Raw genomic sequence first — 16,358 nt, 5'->3', positions numbered from 1 at the left:
GTGTGCACAGAGAATAACAACAGGACTCCTAAGGATGAAAATAATGTTTGCTGATGGGAAGAGGCCTGCTTCTCCACTGAACCATGGAAAACCTGAAATCCTCCCCATTGTTTCCTGCCCCATACACTTGTACTCCATAAAGATCTCTAAGAATGATCATGTGGAGACTAAATATTACCCAAAATGGAAAAAATTTAAAAACAATCCCGAACAAAGGGGAGAAGCAGCTGCCTGGGAGCATCAGTATGGAAGCCAGTGAGCAGCTGTGTTCTTTGTTTCCTCATAGCCATCATCACCTGAACAGGCAGGAGCATTGGTCACATCTGCCAGCATCATGGGAGTGGCAGCATGAAGGGGAGGACAGAACAGTGGCCCAGCTCCTATGTGGACCAGGCAGGCAGTTGTCATGCTATCTTATTCATCACTTATAATGTGAAGAAGTTGGCACTATGACTGCTATTTTACATGTTGGAAGCTGTGAACCCCCCATGGGGTAAGGGAATGGCCCAAGCTCATACATCTGGTAAGTAGCAGGTGGTTCAGGCTTGTGTAGCTCCTGAGGCACCAATACTTCCAGTTGCATTCAAAAGGGTGCTGTAGGTGTTCTACAAAACAAACAAAGAAAAGCCAAGCATGTTGAGAATACAGTGGGTGAACACAGTTTATTACAAACCTTTAATGTTCTAACACACATTGTATAGAGTTTCTCTGGTTTCCCTACACTTAATTCACTACAGAATTTTTGTTTTGCCTGGAACACTTCATGGGACCAGTGTTCTCATGAATCATTGCAGGACACCCCTCTGGTCTCATTAGTCTTGGGTCTGTTTTTTTTTTTTTTTTTTTGTCTTGTTTTGTTTCCTTTTTTGAGACAGGGTCTCACTCTGTTACCCAGGCTGGAGAGCAGTGGCATGGACAGGGCTCTCTGCAGCCTCGACCTTCTGGGCTCAAGTGATCCTCCTGTGTCAGCTGTTTCTAAGCAGGCTGGCACCACTTTTGGAAGAGTCTAGGGAAAGCAAAAGACCATTGGGAAGGACTGTGACAGGATTACCTACAAAGTATATGGGAACACAGGGAAGGGAAGGGGGAACAAGGAGAAACCTGCACTATTACAATAGCAATGGACAGTTCTTGGAACTTGCATGCCAGTGGTCTTTGAAGTGCTTTAGTCCTCATAGCCACCTGTAAGGTAGAAATCATTCTAACCTCCATTGCAGAGATAAGGGAAATGAAGCAAAGAAAGGTTAGGTTTTGAATTCAGGTAGTCTGGCTCCTAACACCTGTATTCGACTTGCTCATATTGAAGAGTCTTAAATGGAGCAGAATTCTCCACCAAGTAGCATAACAAATAAACTTTTGTTAAGACACTGAGATTTGGAGATTATTGACCAATCTAGTAGATCAAGGAGAGTGCTCAACATCTGATGCAAAGAGCTTCAGAAAATTATAGTATAGTAAGAAGAAATCAATTCCTGCTATTGGCAGCAATACCAAAGAGGATAAGAGAACTCTGTATAGTGTTGTATTATTTTCAAGGCACTTCATGAGCACGATTTAATTTAGTTCCTGAAAAGGCAATGAGACATCTGTGCTCTCAGACCTTATTTCACACCTCCCTTCACCACAGGGGATTGGTTTAACAGACATTAATGGCTGAAAAAGCAAAAAGAGGACATTGAGGTAACTCAGAGAAAGAAACTGCAAGAAGCACACTACACCACTGGGCTGGAGCAACAAAGGGATGGAGCTGGAATTGTTGAAAACTGGAAGTTTGGAGCAGGGCTCCCATGGAGCTGGAACACAGATCTTTAACAAGGAAGTGCTGCCTGTTGCCCCTGGTGCCATAGAAGTTCATAGGGAAACCTCTGCAGAGCTGGGACTCAGATCTTGGAGGAGATGTCACCTAACTGGTATTGATACCTCTGAAGGGTACAGTAAGGCTAGGTCTGGTTGTGCAGAAAAGAAAAAAAGAAAAAGAAAAAAGCTAAAGACTGGAACCAACCACTGCTGTCTCAGTAGAGAACCATTACTGCGAAGACCCTGACCTTTGTAGCAGCAAGCAAACAAAAAAGGTCACCTCTTTCCTCTTATCCAGCCTTTCGGTCTCCCTCTGGTTTCACCATTGGCAGAGCCTGACATAAAGTCAGCCGGCAAAGGAGAAAGAGAATTTGCTCAGTCCTGGCCTCAACCTCATGGAATCCACCAGAAAAAAAGGTAGATTTGCAGCTGAGAGATGATAGCCTGATAACCAGACAGGCATCAGTACATTTGAAATTTTTGTTGATAATCTTCTCAATACCAGTGACTCAAAGCAAATTAAATATGACATTGGTTAATATGATATTTTGATGATTTAGTAGTTTTACAAAACATATATATCCGATTTCAGATTGAACTGGAATGTCTCTAAAAACAAAACATAAATTACTACTAACTGACATTTATTGAGTGCTACCTTTGTGTCAAGCACTCCGCCCAGCAGGTTATGTGGGCTATCTCAGTCCTCATTTTACAGATGAGGTAAAGCTGAGGCTTAAAGAAGTTAAGCAACTTGCTTTGAAGCTTCAAAGCAATAGAGACAGAATTTTTATGGGCAGTCTGACGAAGCCTGAGCCGTTACCCACATCTCAGTACTACCTCCCCATTCTCTTTACTGCTTAGGTGGCGCACCTTTACCATTAGGTGGCTATACCTTGGGAATGAACACAACAATCCCAGACTCTTGCTAGAATCATTTACTTACTCCCTGCTGCAGCACCATTTGGTAGCTAAGACTGCATTCTAACATGAAGCATTCAGCTCTTCAGTAACCAAATACCTAATAGTGATTGTCAAAATGAACTTTCATCTTCCAGTTGATCTCTAGCAAACAGTCATAGCATCCGGGAATTTCAGAGCTGCATTATAGGCCCTTACCAAATGTCTGAATTCCCTTCTGTTACAGCTCAATAAACAGTTATCCAGCATCTGTTGAATACTTTTCATGACTTGTAACATACAACTGTATAAAGCTGCTCTCTGTATATTTTTAGACAGCTGAGTTACTAAACGATTCTTACTTGCAGAGAACTGGAATCTATTACTCTACAATTTCCATCTGAAGATTTCTGATTTTGCTTTCTTGAGCAACACAGAGTGCTTTGCCCATGCCTTAAGGCAGCTGTCACATCACTCTTCCCCTAATATGGTGGTGAGGTGCCCGCGTGCTTTTGGAGATAGCAAAAGCCTCAAATAATATGGCACAGTTGGCCAGGCATGGTGGCTCACACCTGTAATCCCAGCACTTTGGGAGGCTGAGGTGGCCCAGTCACCTGAGGTCAGGAGTTCGAGACCAGCCTGACCAACATGGTGAAACCCCATCTCTACTAAAAATACAAAAATTAGCCAGGCGTGGTGGCATGCGTCTGTAATCCCAGCTATTCAGCAGGCTGAGGTAGGAGGATCGCTTGAACCCAGGAGGCGGAGGTTGCAGTGAGCTGAAATTGTGTCACTGCACTCTAGCCTGGGCAGCAAGAGCAAAACTCTGTCTCAAAAAAAAAAGGACAAAAGGTAAGCAGAGCTCAGATTAGTTATTGGAGAAGACAATACAGAGGAAGGCTCCTTGGTGGTTAAGAGTATGTCTTTTAAAATCAGACAAATCTGAGTCCAAATCCTAGCTCAATGATTTCTCAGTTGTGAAAATTCAGTAGCTCTGTGACCTTGGGCAAATTGTTTAGCCAAATGAGAGAGGTAGGACCACCTGATTGTGGTATTATGAGGATCCTGTCAGCTAAGGCTGGTAGGTGCTTGCCTTGGCCATGTAGTAGCTGCTCAGGAAATGAGATCTATAGAGTGTATTAATGAAAGACAAATTTAATTTTGCACATAAAGTTATGAAAATGTCTCCTTATGGTAGTGATTCTCATCTAAAAGTCATACCATCCCACTGAAGAAGATCTATTTTAGGGTTTATTACAGACTACTCTCTGGACAACTTTAATCCACTTAAAAAACTAATATATGTATACAGCATTTGGAATCCAAAGAACTAAATTCAAGATCTGGCTTGGCCCCTTATTCTGTGATCTTGAATAACTGAGCCTTGGTTCTCTTGTTTATAAAATGTACCTATGTAAGTGAACAGGTGGTAATACCCACCATGAAATACTATGGAGCAGTTAGAAGCAACAGAGCAATTAGAATACGGACCTGGAAAACATAGTTCAAAGTGAAATAAAAAGGTGATTGGCAGAATGAGAAATGTAACAATGCCATTTATGTAAAATCAAAACAACCACAAGCAGAATGTAATACCCATACAAATTACAGACATCCAGTACAGTGTAATGATTGTCTACAAAAGGAGGAGAATGCAAGTGAGTTGGGAGGTTTAAAAGGCATCAACAAATAAAGACCACAGAGGGGCCTCAGTACATTTAGTAATAAATAACATGCAAACAATGATGCTTCCCTACCTTCCTCACAAGGTTACTCTGAGGAGCTAATGAGATTGTGTGTATGAAAACAAAAGTAGATTGACTGTCCTCATTGTGATCTCCATATTGGACAAATGAACTGAACAGAGATAAAAATTCCCCATCATACTTTGGCAGGAAGCTGTTGCCAGAGCAGCACCCGTGAAGCCCTGCCCTGGCTTCAGAGTCTGGCGGTGAGATGACATCAAAACCCTTCGTGTAGGAGGGTGGCAGTCTCCCTCCCTTCTGGAGACACCACCTGATGGGCCAGCAAGAGGCAGCAGCAGCCTCTTCCCATGGATCCACCACAAGCGTCCCACTTGAGCCCTCGGAAGAAGAGACCCCGGCAGACAGGTGCCTTGATGGCCTCCTCTCCTGAAGATATCAAATTTCAAGATTTGGTCGTCTTCATTTTGGAGAAGAAAATGGGAACCACCCGCAGAGCGTTCCTCATGGAGCTGGCCCGCAGGAAAGGGTTCAGGGTTGAAAATGAGCTCAGGTAGGACAGCATCGATCTCGCTTTGTAAATAAGCAGGGGCTTTGTGAACAGCTTCTTGGGAACCCAAGGAACCTGTGTTTTCTTCCACGTGAGGAAGAGGTGATCTTCCCACTGGGAGAACAGCCGATTTGAAATCAAAGAACAACTAGTTAAGGAAAATGAGATAAGTGGGGACTGAATACAATTATATTGAAACTAGTTGACACCAAAAATGGGATAAATTTTTTGTTTTTTGCTTTTCACTCCTATGAGATGCGTTATTTAGGGATGATAAGCAGAACACTAATTGGAAAATTTAATGCTGAACCACTCAATTCTATTCTTGACCAAATTGAACAAAGTATCACTGAGTTCAATAAAAAAGTTTTGGCTACTTTGATGCAGAAAGCATGATTTGGTTGCTTGGTTCTTACCTATACATCTGGGCGTGCTAAGGCAACTAGCATCTGTGGTGGGCTAGGATGACTAGCCAGCTTACCACAGGCACCCAGATGTGGCCTTGATCACATTTTTCCAAAGAGTGGTCCTAGTGGGGTTCTTAGAAAGAGAGATGCTAGGTAAAGATGTATTCACTGTTAAGACAGCTCTGTCCAGGGGTGACAGACATCACGCTGAGTGAGATGTAATCAGAGCCCAGGCAAGGAGGCAATAGAAGCATTTGGACCACCTAGATTGGTTCACTCACTAATCTACTCACCTTGAACAGCAATTATTCTTGTTGTTTTTCTAACTGCTATATAAGCTCTTCATTGGTCTCAAATGGAGAGAAAACAAACAAAATCCAGAAACAAATGGTATTAGAACCTTGACATAAGTGATGGTTCTGGATTAAACTGTTAAGGGGCTTGCAATGAAGGAGTAACCATTTATGCAATTGACTGCTTTGACTGTGCAAGGAATAAATTGACCACAAATTTTCAGGCAACACTATAAAAATGTTATGTGAAGACATTTTGATTGTAAAAATAGTCTTTGATATTTGAAAATAAAACTGACAAGCATGTCATGCAGAAGAAAATGTCAGCTCCCAAGTGTTGAGGAGACATATTTCAAAAGTCAATTTTCAGATATGTTAATGTTCACAACACCATGATTCATATGACATTGGCTTTTCATTCATTTTTTGCTAAAATGCCCCATTCAGAAATTCCTGAGTTTCCTATGGCCTTTCTTCCACCTGATTTCTCTTTGCAAGGCCTCCTTTTCTCTCTTGCTGCCTCTTCGTAACCTCCTACAGCCACTCTGAATCTCATTTTCTAACATCCTTTCCAAGAAAATCCTAGATTTCATCTAACTGTTAAGCCTGCCTAATCTTACAGACTTACATAGAAGGCTAGAGTTGGAGAAGACAGGAAGATTATATAGGTAAAGAAGCCAAAAAAAATAGATTTTTTTTTTTGAGACAGAGTCTTGCTCTGTTGCCCAGGCTAGAGTGCAGTGGCACAATCTTGGCTCACTGCAACCTCCACCTCCTGGGTGCAAGTGATTCTCCTGCCTTAGCCTCCCGCGTAGCTGGGACTAGAGGCACGTGCCACCACAACCGGCTAATTTTTGTGTTTTTAGTAGAGACGGGGTTTCACTATGTTGATCAGGATGGTCTCTATCTCTTGACTTTGTGATCTGCCCCCCTTGGCCTCCCAAAGTGCTGGGATTACAGGCATGAGCCACCATGTCTGGCCAAAAATAGATTTTTAAAAAAGAAATTAAAAGCCTTAGCAAATATGGAACTGCTTTTCATGGTAAAGAAATTTGGCAAGGGTTAGGCAGGAAGGAAAGAACCAGAAGCACCACTAACTGGAAAGCTCTCCATTGAAACGTCCAAGCTTCCAGCAAGGACCAGCAATGAATACATACATGGTGGCTGAGGCAGGCACTCAGGGAGATGATGGGAGGTAAGTTTCTTCTGTTGGCAGGACAGCTGAAGAGGCAGCTACATGCCGCAGATGCCTGCTGCCAGGGACCAAGCCCAGGTGGTCAGGCGGCAGAGGAAGCTAACTGGTGCATGGTGAGCAAACTGCTGCTGTGCATGTGATGATGGCAAAGTTCCCAGGCTGGTAGCTCAGAAGACACATTAAATACAAATGTGCTCTATGGCGCAAAAATAAACCACAGGAAGTAGAAGTCCTAGGTCTCAAACGGAATTTCTGTGCATAGATATATAGACTTCAATTGGATAGAAAAATAAAAAGTATTGTTGGGGAAAAATCTCTAGATAAGAAATTCAGAAACCTCAAATCCTGGCTCTGAGCCTCCCCAGCCATGGGGTATGGGACAAGGTCCCCTCTCCCCCCATTGATCTTAATATCCTGATAAATGGCCTATCTGATGTGATCACCAAATGAGATAATGCATGTCAATGTGCTTTGATAAATTAAAACAATTAAACAAATGTAAAGTGTAATTATTTTCTTGTGAATTGCTGGATCCATTGACCTTTACAGCAAAACCCTAAGGAATGGGCTCTCCCTCCACAATATGAGCTAGGTCAAATGATATCAACAAATAGAACAAAGACAGGAAGGAAACCCGTCAACATGTTGTAAGTGGTTTTTTGGGGGTGGGGGTTAGTAGGGAGAGATTATGACTGTTTTTTATTTTCTATGTTTTCCAATATATTTATTTATTTATTTGATACGGAGTCTCGCTCTGTCCCAGGCTGGAGTGCAGTGGCACAATCTCGGCTCACTGCAACCTCCACCTCCCAGGTTCAAGCGATACTCCTGCCTAAGCCTCCTGAACAGCTGGGACTACAGGCGCGTGTCAGCACACCCAGATAATCTTTTTTTATTTTTAATAGAGATGGGGTTTCACAATGTTGGCCAGGATGGTCTCGATCTCTTGATCTCGTGATCCGTCCGCCTCAGCCTCCCAAAATGCTGGGATTACAAGCGTGAGCACCGTGCCCGGCCTCCAATATATTTTTTATAATAAGCATATATATATATATATATGCATATGTGTGTGTGTGCATATATATATAGTTGTTGTTGTTGTTTTTGAGACAGGGTCTTGTTCTGTCACCCAGGCTGGAGCGCAGTGGTGCCATCTCGGCTCACTGCAACCTTCGTCTCCCAGACTCAAGGGATCCTCCCACCTCAGCCTCCCAAGTAGCTGGGACTACAGATGCAGGCCACCATGCCCGGCTAATTTTTGTAAAGATGGGGTTCCGCCATGTTGCCCAGGCTGGTCTCGGACTCCTAGCTCCCGCCTTCACCTCCCAAAGGATTACAGGTGTGAGCCACTGTGCCCAGGCTACAATAAGCATGTATTTTAAAAATAAAAATAACAAAGAAAGCTGTTTTTTCAGCAGATAGGCAACAGTTTTCATTGTTCCTAACACATTCTTTGGCTACCAGGAGGATTAAATTAGAGAAAAAACCTGATTCCTGCTTTACCTGGGCCTGAACACACAAATTAGAAATGGTGTACCTCAAAGTATTGCACTGTCTGGAGCTATTTCATTCTGCAACATGCATGCAACATAATTGGGTGGAGCTTCGCTAACATTTATGCTATATTGCAAAATACGTGCCATTCAATGTGCCATAGGAAGCTGGTCTTAAAATGTAGATCAGGGAAAGTATTAAAACCCTTGAGGCATTTTTGCATATTTATGAAAAGAATAGTGAATTTTATTCCATGGCTAATTTAGAGCAATTTGTCACCCAGGTCAAGCTGGAGAAGGATCAGAACCTACTGCTTGTCACTTTCTTATTTCATCCTGGGTTCCAATACATGGAGCTATTTTAAAATTTCATTCTGTCATCAACCCTCCTCCATAAACACATTAGTGTCACGCGAGTCCATGTGAAGAGACCACCAAACAGGCATTGTGTGAGCGACAAGGCTGTTTATTTCACCTGGGTGCAGGCGGGCTGAGTCTGAAAAGAGAGTCAGCAAAGGGTGGTGGGATTATCATTAGTTCTTATAGGTTTTGGGATAGGCGGAGGAGTTAGGAGCAATGTTTTGTGGGCACGGGGCGGATCTCACAAAGTACATTCTCAAAGGTGGGGAGAATTACAAAGAACCTTTTTAAGGGTGGGGGAGATTACAAAGAACATTCTTAAGGGTGGGGGAGATTACAAAGTGCATTGATTGGTTAGAGTGGGGCAGAAACAAATCACAATGGTGGAATGTCATCAGTTAAGGCTATTTTCACTACTTTTGTGTATCTTTAGTTGCTTAAGGCCATCTGGATGTACACATGCAAGTCACAGGGGATATGATGGCTTAGCTTGGGCTCAGAGGCCTGACAATTAGTTAAGCTTACTCTCTGTGTCTAGACCTAAATCATTGATGTTGAGGAAGAAAATGCACGGCCAGGAAGGTTGGCTCTCCACCTTTGCATCTACCTAGCTGTTTAACACAAGTTCCATTGTTCAAGCAGCTTGACACCCACCAGAGGATGACAATCCTTCCTAGACTTCCATAGTTTATCTACAAGGGTGCCACTCGAAGGCATTGTCTTCAGTGAAAGCAAGATGCAGCATCACGACATCACCAATAAAGGGCTTTGTTAGTACCCACTCTGTGCAGTATTTGTCAGGTTGTGGAGACACAAAATAGTGGAAGACATGAGTCCTGCAAACAAGGAGTTTACAGTCAGACAGGGAAGTCAGGAATTGTACCTTTGTTGTCACCTGGAATTAAAAAAGTAACATAGCATATATTCCAAGTTTGAACAAGTTTTCTCTAAAAAAAAAATAAAATAGAATTTACCTGCTCATTTTTTACTTTTAGTCTTCTAGTATTATTTTGGTCTAGTTTTATCTAAACTGGCTGCTTGCCCTTCCCATACAGTCATTATATAATGTTTGACATGTGGATTCTGTCTCACTCATTATCTCAAAACCATTGCCTCCAAAAGTCCCTGGCAATCTCATGGTAGTAAAATGCATTATTTTTTTCCACCTGAATGTTGGTAAAGACTCTCTCCTTGACCAAACTGTAGCATGGCTTCTAGCAGTTAAGGCCATGTGCCTAGGATGGCCCCCTTTAAAATGCCTGCCTGAGAAAGTTCATCACTGCCGGGAGAATGTCCTGTTTATTCTAGCCAAACGCTGGCAATAGGCAGCTGGCCCGTGAACCCTCTCTTAAAGCAGTTACTTTAGAAAGTTGCAATGATAAATCCTTTCTCTGTCCCTTTGAGATGTAAATCTTCTAACCATCCAGAACTGTCTTCCAAGGGTCTGAGAAAAGCAACCCTTCAAGGAGATAACTCTGACTTTCAGATTCTGTGGGAGGGAGGGCCTAACTTCAGAGGACTTTGCTCTAATTTACACCACAAAAGTTTGCTTCTCCTCCAGATAAGCTCCAATTAACAAACCCAGATGGCCTAGTCACAGGGACCATCCCCCCTACTACCCCTCAGGGGCACACCCTTCCCCTAGCAGCATACCCCAGTTTTTAAAAGTCTCATGTCTTTTGTTCCCATAAAGTTGAGTTCACTGCACACTGGAGCCTCTTTCCTATTGCCATCATTATGACTGAATATAACCATCCTTCCCACTTTAACTAGTGTCCAGCTTTGTTAATCTTTGGCAATGTTCTATTCTACACTTCAAATTTATGGTGTCTGAAATCAAAATATTCAAAGTCATTGCAAAATAAACAGAACATCAGTTGAAGGAGGTCAGTTACCTGCTCTAGAAAATAAAAGTTGAACTGGCCACTCTCCAGGCCAGGCCCAGAATCCAAATACAGATTCCCTGGTTTTCTTTACAGTTTTTCTTGCTTTTTCCCCACCACCTTGAATGCCTTCTCCCTTTACCTCTCTGCTTCCCAGACCTCAGACTCCTGAAAGCCCCCAGAGAGAAGCCTTCCTCCGTAGAATGCTGGTGGGAGTCACTGCCTAGGATGGGCTCCCAGCTTTTCCTTTTGATGAGCAAAGGCTCTTAATCTCATCCAATTACCCCTCTCTGACTCCACAAGGCCACGTGTAGACCTCATCTACAGACTTAGACAATTTTCTTTCACATAAGAGGCCTCAAGAAATATTTGCTCAGAGAATGATTTATCTGGTGAATATAAAACCAGCCCAAGGAACTTGTGTTTACCAAGAATAATTTTTGTAATGAATTTTTTTTCTGCAATGCGTGAGTATTACTTTTGTCATCAGCAACATAATAAATATTTTATTTTTATAAATTCAAGAGCATGAGCATGGGATGTAAACTTTTTTCTTGCTCTGATCCAAATTACTTTGTATTTCAAAATTTGTGGCTTTAAATTAATAAAAATTTTCTTAATCCCATTTAAGGTGGGCCTCCGTCTCAGTCATAAGTACAGCAGGGCTGGAGACAGAAACCTGTCCTTAGTGGTGCTAGGTGCTAGTAAGAGTTTGCGATTAAAACCAAACAAAACTGCATGATCTTTCTGTTCCAAGGATCCTGAAACAGATCAGTTGCTACGTGAAATTGGTAGAAGGGTTTTTAAACTGTAAACAGGTCAGTTTAACTGTAAATGACCACTGAAGACATTGTTTACAAATAAGTTCTATCTTAGATGGGAAGAATCAGGAATGACCTCTCCCTGGGAAGAAAACAGCAGGTGACCAACCATGAGGATCCAGAAAGTCAGACAGAGGGTGGGAAGGAGTCTATACCCAGGCAAATAAAAATAGCTGCCACTTTCCTCGTGGAGGGTTTTTCTAATTATACTTCGTGAGAGGCAGGACCAACTAGGAAAAGAAAGACAGGAAGAACAGGGAAATTGTTGCCTGAAGAAAAAAATGCAGAACTGAAGTCTGTGAGTTAATTCCATAACCCAGGGCTTCTCAGACATCTGAGTGCCACAGTCACGATTCTCGTAATATCTTTTACCACATCTGTTATTATAATATATACGTAATCTGTTTCTTCTGTTTGTTTTTGTTTGTTTGGGGGGAGACAAGGACTTGCTCTATCACCCAGGCTGGAGTGCAGTGGCGGGATCTCAGCTCACTGCAATCTCCACCTCCTGGGTTCAAGCGATTCTCATGCCTCAGCCTCCCGAGTAGCTGAGATTACAGGCGTGGGCCACCAAACCCAGCTAATTTTTGTATTTTTAGTAGAGACGGGCTTTCACCATGTTAGCCAGTCTGGTCTTGAACTCTTGACCTCAAGTGATTCGCCCACCTGGGCCTCCCAGAGTGCTGGGATTACAGGCATAAGCCACCACACCTGGCCAGTGTGTTTCTTTTAATTGTCCCTAAACTGAGTCATTTCAAATAAAATTAGCCTTGTTCTAAGGAATAATATCCGTAAAAACTATGATCTGAGATGCATAATTTAAAATATAGATATAAATAAACACATAGGCCTTTTAAATGTTCAGTTGTATACCTCCTAAAATTATGTCACGTACCTGCAGAGAAATGAGTACCATTTGGAAAACACAGCTGCCATTGAGGCCAAAGACTCGAGTGGGAGTCAAATCTAGGCTGGGGCAGTTCAATAGAAAAGATCTTTCTCTACACTGGTGTTTCTCAAAGTGGAGTTCTTGGACTGTGGGGTGGTTTTAAAACATAGGTCCTCCTGTGGAGAGGGAGGGGCGATTTCCCTGTCCTTTGCGTCTGAGAGGGCTGGTGACTGATTCAACCAGTAAGGTACAGTGGAAGTGACACTGTGTGACTTTCTCTGGAACACAAGCTCTGGGACCCCAGAGACTCATGTAAGACATTGGTGTCTCCTCTTAGACCACATAAAGTTGCTTGGGTCCCCAGTCCCTAGCTGCACTGAGCCCAGCTTTCCAGCCATCCTCACCAAGGTGGCAAAATGTAGAACCACAGGGAACATCAGCACCTCAGCAGAACAATGCAGGGCAGAGAGATCACCCAGCCAAGCCTGCCTGAAGTCCTGACCCACAAAATTGTGAGATATAATAAAGTAGATGCCTTTTTAAGCCATTACATTTTGGGATCACTGGTTATGCAACAGTAGATAATGAAAACAGACTGACTATATCAGAATCACCAATGGAGCTTGTCAAAATGCATATTCCTGGGCCCCAGGTGCAATTCCCCAGGGATTCTGAAGTCTGGTAATGGGACCCAGTAATCTGAATTTTAACCTAGCTTCCTGGATGTCTCTGGTAGACACTAGAGTTTGAGAGACATTCCTTTAGAGCTATTCATTCATTCATTCATCTATCCAGTCTACCATCATCTTTTTACCATTACTATAAATCTGGCCATGTGCTGGGCTTCAGGCATAACCCAGAGACCGTGCCACTGTCCCTGCTCTCAGGGACACCAAGGACCAAGCTGGGCACCTGACAGTCAAGCACTAGTTGAAGGAGGAGACCCTGAATCTTCTTCCCTGTAGGAGGCTGAGGGACCAATGCCACTTCCCTCAGAATTGCTATAATTGGTTCAAGACCTCCCGAACTTAGTCCAAAGCACTAACAATTGGTCGTGGCCAAGAAATTAGGAGAAGATTGAATTCATTGATATTTCGGAAATAGCCATCTCAGTAGAACCTTGGAATCTCTGAGGTTGAGGTTGGCTGCTGGAGGGTTTCTGTCATCTTTTATTATAAGAAGGAAGCCAAGGTCTCTGTGGGCAAGGCAGAAACAACTTCAGCCACAATCACAGATTTATTTGCCCTTGAAAATGACATTCATGTATATTTTCCCCCAACTAGAAAAGTGACCATAGATAGTTCATTACAGAAAATGAGAAAATAAAGAAAAGCATTTCAAACACGCAAACAAAGCCCCCCTCAGGCAGCTAACCACAGTCTAGCAGAACGTTAAGAGGTTGCTTGAGTCAGGCACACCTGGGTTTGAATCCCGGCTTCATGTAAGCTCCCCCAGGCTTAGTTTTCCCCTCTGTGATTATACTGCCTACTGTGCAAGACTGTTGTGAGGATTAAGTAAGAATATCTGCACATGGGTGTATGTCGTTATCATTATCTTTGCTAATAGTCACGAGTATTTCTTTCTAGTCTGATTCCCTTTATATGCCAGTATTTATTGTTGGTTACTTAATAGTGCCTTGAGCCCCCACCCCTCTGTACCCCCCAGCATTCTAATGTTCCCATCAGAGGCAGGGCTGTGTCCAGAGGAATCCTAGGTGAAGAGATGGTGGCGATGGAGCCGGGGGGTAGGAGTGGATGGTGACAGGCCAGAATTTGGACGATGAGTCCAGGGCTCCCCCTTGGCACATCCATCTCCCTCAGAGGTTTAGGGAAAAGCCAGAGCCCAGAGAGCCTGACAGCCCCCCTGTGGCTGCTCCGTCTTGATGTGTGGCTATGGCAACTATTCTTTGAGGTTTTCTGGGGCAGTTCTGCATGTCCTGTAGTCTAGTTTAGTCCATATAATATTGTACATAAAATAGCAAAACACAAATTCTATGTGGCAGCAGCAAGGCAATACATTTACTGGTGTTACATAGGAGGTGCTATTCCATCTGTATTTCTGCCCTTGGGAGGAAATCGGTTTTCTTCTTATTATGATACCCATCCAGATGTTACTCCCTCTGCAACAAGAGGAAGTGAGCAGCTCCCTCCTTTTCCAAAGAACACAAAGTCATGGATGGCCAAGCACATAGACTTTGATAAGAACAGCCATAAGATCAAATCCCTGCTCCACCAACTAATTATTCACTGGGTGAAATTTTTAACGTCTCCAAGGCTGTCTCTTCCCTTTTTTTTTTTTTTGAGACGGAGTTTCACTCTGTCGCCCAAGCTGGAGTGCAGTGGCACAATCTCAATTCACTGCAACCTCCGCCTCCCAGGTTCAAGCTATTCTTCTGCCTCAGCCTCCCGAGTAGCTGGGACTACAGGTGTGTTCCACCACGCCCAGCTAATTTTTTGTATTTTTAGTAGAGACAGGGTTTCACTGTGTTAGCCAGGATGGTCTCGATCTCCTGACCTCATGATCTGCCTGCCTCAGCCTCCCAAAGTGCTGGGATTACAGGCGTGAGCCACCGCGCCCGGCCTCTCTTCCCATTTTTAGATGGGAATGATCATATCTATCTCATGGCATTATTGATAATTAAATGATGTATAAAGTGTGCCTACCAGAGTATCTAGCACATAGTAATATTCTAACATTGTTAACATTTTCAGTATTGGAGGGTTCAGAGCAGAGAAAAAACCACTGTACCAGCAAATAGACAAACAGCTGCCACAAGACAGTGATAAGAAAGTATCAGTAGAGCACACTAGAGGCCGTGGGTCTCCTTAGTAATACTGCTCGGTAAGGGCTCGGAGCTGAAAGTGAACAAAACACAGAGACTGTGAATTGTCTGTGAGGGGCCGATGGCAACCCCGACACAAGGAAGCACATCACAGCCCAGATCTAGCTGGCCACATGCAGAGGATCAGCTGAACTCAGGCAACACAAGACGATGGGAAATACAGTCTGGGCCACAACAGAGATTATTCTCTCAACAAAATTCTTGAAATCATTTTTGGCAAAGGACCAATTTTCAAAAAATGTTTTGAAGACCAATGCTGCTTCTTTTTATTTTTTAAGCCACAATAAAACTATTTTGGTGATGTCAAATTACAATTAAAGTTCCTAAATGCTGACTTACAATTTCTGAACTTACCTTGTTGGGAACTAGTGGCAACCAATATTGAGCTCTGAGTAGCATTGGCTTAAGAGGTTTTGTTTGACTTTTTGGTTTTTGTGTGTGCTTAAGATTATTGTTGCTATTTTGTTTTGTTTGCTAGTTGCTTAATGAGCAGGAAGTGGGCGTTTGAATCAGAGTCTTCTTTCATATGACGTACAGCCTGTCATCCACAAATTTGCTTGTATTAATTAAGAAATGCATATGGTTCTCACCCAACAATGTGAGCGCGGACATTCCCACACTGTCTCAGAGAATCCTAGGAGAAGAGGCAGTAGGGGACGTGGTAAGAGTGTAGGTGGTTAGGGGTCCCAGGGTTCCTCTTTAACATGCCCTTCTCCCTCTCAGGGTTAGGTAAAACTCTATTTATTGTAATAACATTATAATAAATAATAATGTATCATAAGTATAATAATATAATAATAATTTTTCCCTCCAAAGGGCAGAAATATAGATGGAAAATATAGATGGAATAACACTTCCTATTAATCTTTGATCCAAAGAATCCTTCAGGAATTTTATTATAAATAAATTTTGAAATAATATGGATCTACAATAGGGAAGTGGTTATCCGTCTTCCTTTAATCCTTGTAGAATGTTGCTTTGCCATGACTTATTTCTGCTTGGGCCTGCTGCACATCCTGCCGTCCAGATGGTCTCAGCTCTGACCCCAGCCCCACACCTCTCTCCGAGCACCAACCTCAGATCCCAACTGTCAACCAGATAGTTTAACTTGGATCTCCTGCTGTCCTTCAAATGCAGCATGCCTGAAATAAACTTCAATTCCACTGCTCCACCCCTTCCCTCAAAGAGACACAACTCCCTAAATCTCGATTTCTACCAAAAGTGC

The 16,358-nt window shown here is 42.9% G+C and overlaps 1 protein-coding gene across 2 annotated transcripts in view; it reads left to right on the top strand.

Annotated features, from left to right (window-relative positions):
• Positions 1–4,648: 4,648 nt before the first annotated feature.
• DNTT (DNA nucleotidylexotransferase) overlaps positions 4,649–16,358 on the top strand; it is a 35,872-nt gene continuing 24,162 nt past the window's right edge. The window contains exon 1 of one of the 2 annotated variants that reach the window (XM_003255265.4): positions 4,649–4,953. In XM_003255265.4, coding sequence (XP_003255313.1) covers positions 4,751–4,953 — 203 coding nt within the window. In that variant the 5' untranslated portion in view covers positions 4,649–4,750. The remainder of the gene's footprint in view (positions 4,954–16,358) is intronic. The other variant, XM_012505812.2, reaches the window with a different exon arrangement.

The sequence above is a fragment of the Nomascus leucogenys genome, chromosome 3 (genome assembly GCF_006542625.1).
Source record: "Nomascus leucogenys isolate Asia chromosome 3, Asia_NLE_v1, whole genome shotgun sequence".
Lineage (NCBI taxonomy): Eukaryota > Metazoa > Chordata > Mammalia > Primates > Hylobatidae > Nomascus > Nomascus leucogenys.
This window is presented reverse-complemented; position numbering and strand designations above follow the sequence as displayed.